At 48.1% G+C, this 3,376-nt stretch overlaps 1 protein-coding gene across 1 annotated transcript; it reads left to right on the forward strand.

Annotated features, from left to right (window-relative positions):
• Positions 1-991: 991 nt before the first annotated feature.
• Positions 992-3,126, forward strand: LOC124108122 (protein NYNRIN-like). The gene is made up of 3 exons (XM_046466468.2): positions 992-1,402; positions 2,038-2,086; positions 2,241-3,126. Exons 1-3 carry the CDS (start codon positions 1,121-1,123, stop codon positions 3,011-3,013), a joined length of 1,104 nt encoding a protein of 367 aa, XP_046322424.2. The 5' UTR covers positions 992-1,120; the 3' UTR covers positions 3,014-3,126.
• Positions 3,127-3,376: the final 250 nt, after the last annotated feature.

The raw sequence follows: 3,376 nt of genomic DNA on the forward strand, positions 1-3,376 counted from the left end.
AACGCCTCCTAGACCAAGGCATCCTAACACCTTGCCAATCACCCTGGAACACCCCATTACTGCCAGTTAAAAAGCCGGGGACTAATGATTACAGACCGGTCCAAGACTTAAGGGAAGTTAACAAGAGGGTAGAAGATATCCACCCCACAGTGCCAAATCCTTACAATCTCCTTAGCACTTTGCCTCCTACTCATACTTGGTATACTGTTCTGGATCTGAAAGATGCTTTTTTCTGCCTAAGACTGTCTCCCCAAAGTCAGGCTCTCTTCGCATTTGAATGGAAAGATCCCGAAGGAGGAATCTCTGGACAACTGACCTGGACGAGACTGCCACAAGGATTTAAAAACAGCCCAACACTCTTCGATGAGGCTTTGCATCAGGATTTGGCAGACTTCCGTGTAAGACACCCTTCCCTAATCATGCTTCAATATGTAGATGACATCTTGCTGGCTTCGACCTCCGAGGAAGATTGCCAGGCAGGTACGGAGGAATTATTGCAAACTTTGGGACTACTAGGGTATAGGGCGTCAGCAAAGAAGGCCCAAATCTGTCAGACAAAAGTTACCTATCTGGGCTATGAACTCCATGATGGTCAACGATGGTTGACAACTGCCAGAAAAGAGACTATCTCAAGTATACCAACCCCCCCAGAGTCCCAAGCAACTGCGGGAATTCCTGGGGACCGCAGGTTTCTGTAGACTCTGGATTCCTGGGTTTGCTGAGATAGCAGCCCCCTTGTATCTACTAACTAAGCAAGGTAACTCCTTTGCTTGGACTAAGGAACATCAATTGGCATTTGATCACATCAAATTGGCTCTTCTGTCAGCCCCTGCTTTGGGCTTACTGGACGTTACCAAGCCCTTTGATCTATTTATAGATGAAAAATGGGGTTATGCAAAAGGGGTTTTAACCCAAAAACTAGGGCCCTGGAGGCGACCTATAGCCTACCTGTCAAAGAAATTAGATCCAGTGGCAGCAGGATGGCCACCATGCCTCCGGATGATTTGCAGCTGTGGCTCTTCTGATTAAGGATGCCACTAAACTGACTTTGGGACAGCCATTAACCCTGTTAACCCCTCATGCCATCGAAACTGTAATTCGCCAGCCGCCTGATCGCTGGATGTCAAATGCCCGACTCACCCATTACCAGTCTTTGTTATTGGACACCGACCGAATTCAGTTTGGTCCCATGGTGACACTGAATCCAGCGACCCTCCTGCCGCTCCCAGGAAAAGCAGATCCTCACAACTGTCAGCAGATTCTTGCAGAGACACAGGGAACCCGGCCAGACCTCACCGACCAACCGATGAAGGATGTGGAGCTGGTCTGGTACACAGATGGAAGCAGTTATCTGCTCAATGGAGAACGACGAGCAGGAGCAGCCATCACCACCGAATCTGAGGTAATATGGGCGAGTGCACTTCCGGGCGGAACATCAGCTCAGCGGGCAGAACTGATAGCGCTGACTCAAGCGTTAAAGTTGGCAGAGGGGAAGAAACTAAACGTGTACACTGACAGTAGATATGCCTTTGCTACTGCTCACATACACGGAGAAATTTACAGACGCCGGGGTCTACTAACCTCAGAAGGAAAAGAGATCAAAAATAAGGCTGAAATATTAGCTTTACTTAAAGCTTTATTCTTGCCTAAAAAGTTAAGTATCATGCATTGCCCCGGTCATCAAAAAGGTAATACTCCAGAGGCCAAAGGGAACAGATTAGCAGATGAAACAGCCAAGAAGGCAGCCCTAGGGCCACAGCTTTTGATAGTGACTCTATTGCCCCAACGAGCAGACCCACAACATGATGACCATGAGGAGCACTGGGTCTATGAAGATAAAGATTTAAATGCCATACAGAAACTGGGGGCCACTTATGACCCCGGAAAAAATGTCTGGAAATATCGAGGAAAGACTATCATGCCCCTCAAAAATTCAAAACAATTAGTAAAGTCCCTACACAGACTGACACATCTTGGGGCTAAAAAGATGAAGGAGCTCTTAGAGCGTGGGGAAGGTACTTTATATCTTCCAAACAGGGATCAACTTCTGCGCCAGGAAGCAGAAAACTGTCAAGCATGTGCCCAGGTAAATGCTGGTAAGATCAAAATTGGAACAGGGATCCAGGTGAAAGGCCATAAGCCCGGAACCCATTGGGAAATAGACTTCACTGAAATCAAACCTGGTATGTATGGCTACAAATATCTTTTGGTTTTTGTTGACACTTTCTCTGGATGGACAGAGGCATTCCCAACTCGGCATGAGACTGCTAAGGTGGTTGCAAAGAAATTACTGGAAGAAATCTTTCCCAGGTATGGAGTACCTGGGACCATTGGGTCAGATAACGGGCCTGCCTTCGTCTCCCAGGTAAGTCAGATGGTGGCCAATACATTGGGGATTAATTGGAAATTACATTGTGCTTATAGACCCCAAAGTTCAGGACAGGTAGAAAGGATGAATAGAACCATCAAGGAGACTTTAACTAAATTAACGCTTGAAACTGGCACTAGAGACTGGGTACAACTCCTACCTTTAGCTTTATACCGGGCCCGGAACACCCCAGGCCCACAGGGGCTAACCCCATTTGAGATTTTGTACGGTGCACCACCACCTGCTGTTAACTTTTATGAAACTGAAACTTATGCCTCCCTCACCCCATCTATGCAGACTCATTTGCGTGCCTTGCAGTTGGTCCAGAACGAGGTTTGGAAGCCTCTAGCCGCAGCATACAAGGAGGAACTCAAAACCCCCTCGCTGCCACATCCCTTCAAAGTCGGAGACACCGTCTGGGTACGCAGGCACCAGAGCAAGAACCTCGAACCGCGGTGGAAAGGACCTTACACCATCCTGCTGACCACTCCCACTGCAATCAAAGTGGACGGCATCACCGCTTGGATCCACGCTTCCCACGTGAAAGCTGCACATCCGCAGGAGCCCACAGACGCCTCTCTGGATCCAGAATGGAAGCTGCAACGCACCCAAAACCCACTAAAGATAAGACTTACACGCTGTTAATCACTCTTGCTCTCTACGCTACTCCCCTCGTCCTAGGTAGTAATCCCCATACCCCCATAAAGTTGACTTGGCAGGTGTATTCCGAAACCGGGAAAATAATTTGGTCTATTACAGCAGCCCACATCCCTGGCACATGGTGGCCTATTTTGACCCCAGACTTTTGCCAACTAGCCGCTGAATCAGACTCTTGGGATATTCCCGGCAACTCACATGACCTCAGTACTTATTGTTCTACCCCCATAACGAGATGCAGACTGGGTCAACATGACTTTTACGCTTGTCCCAAAGAAGGGAGAAACCGAACCCAAGCACGTAGATGTGGAAATTATGAAACATACTTTTGCTCCTCCTGGGGCTGTGAAA

This window comes from Marmota monax, unplaced genomic scaffold, assembly GCF_021218885.2.
Source record: "Marmota monax isolate L192 unplaced genomic scaffold, Marmota_monax_Labrador192_F-V1.1 WCK01_AAM20220418_F8-fsc00049, whole genome shotgun sequence".
NCBI classification, from domain to species: domain Eukaryota; kingdom Metazoa; phylum Chordata; class Mammalia; order Rodentia; family Sciuridae; genus Marmota; species Marmota monax.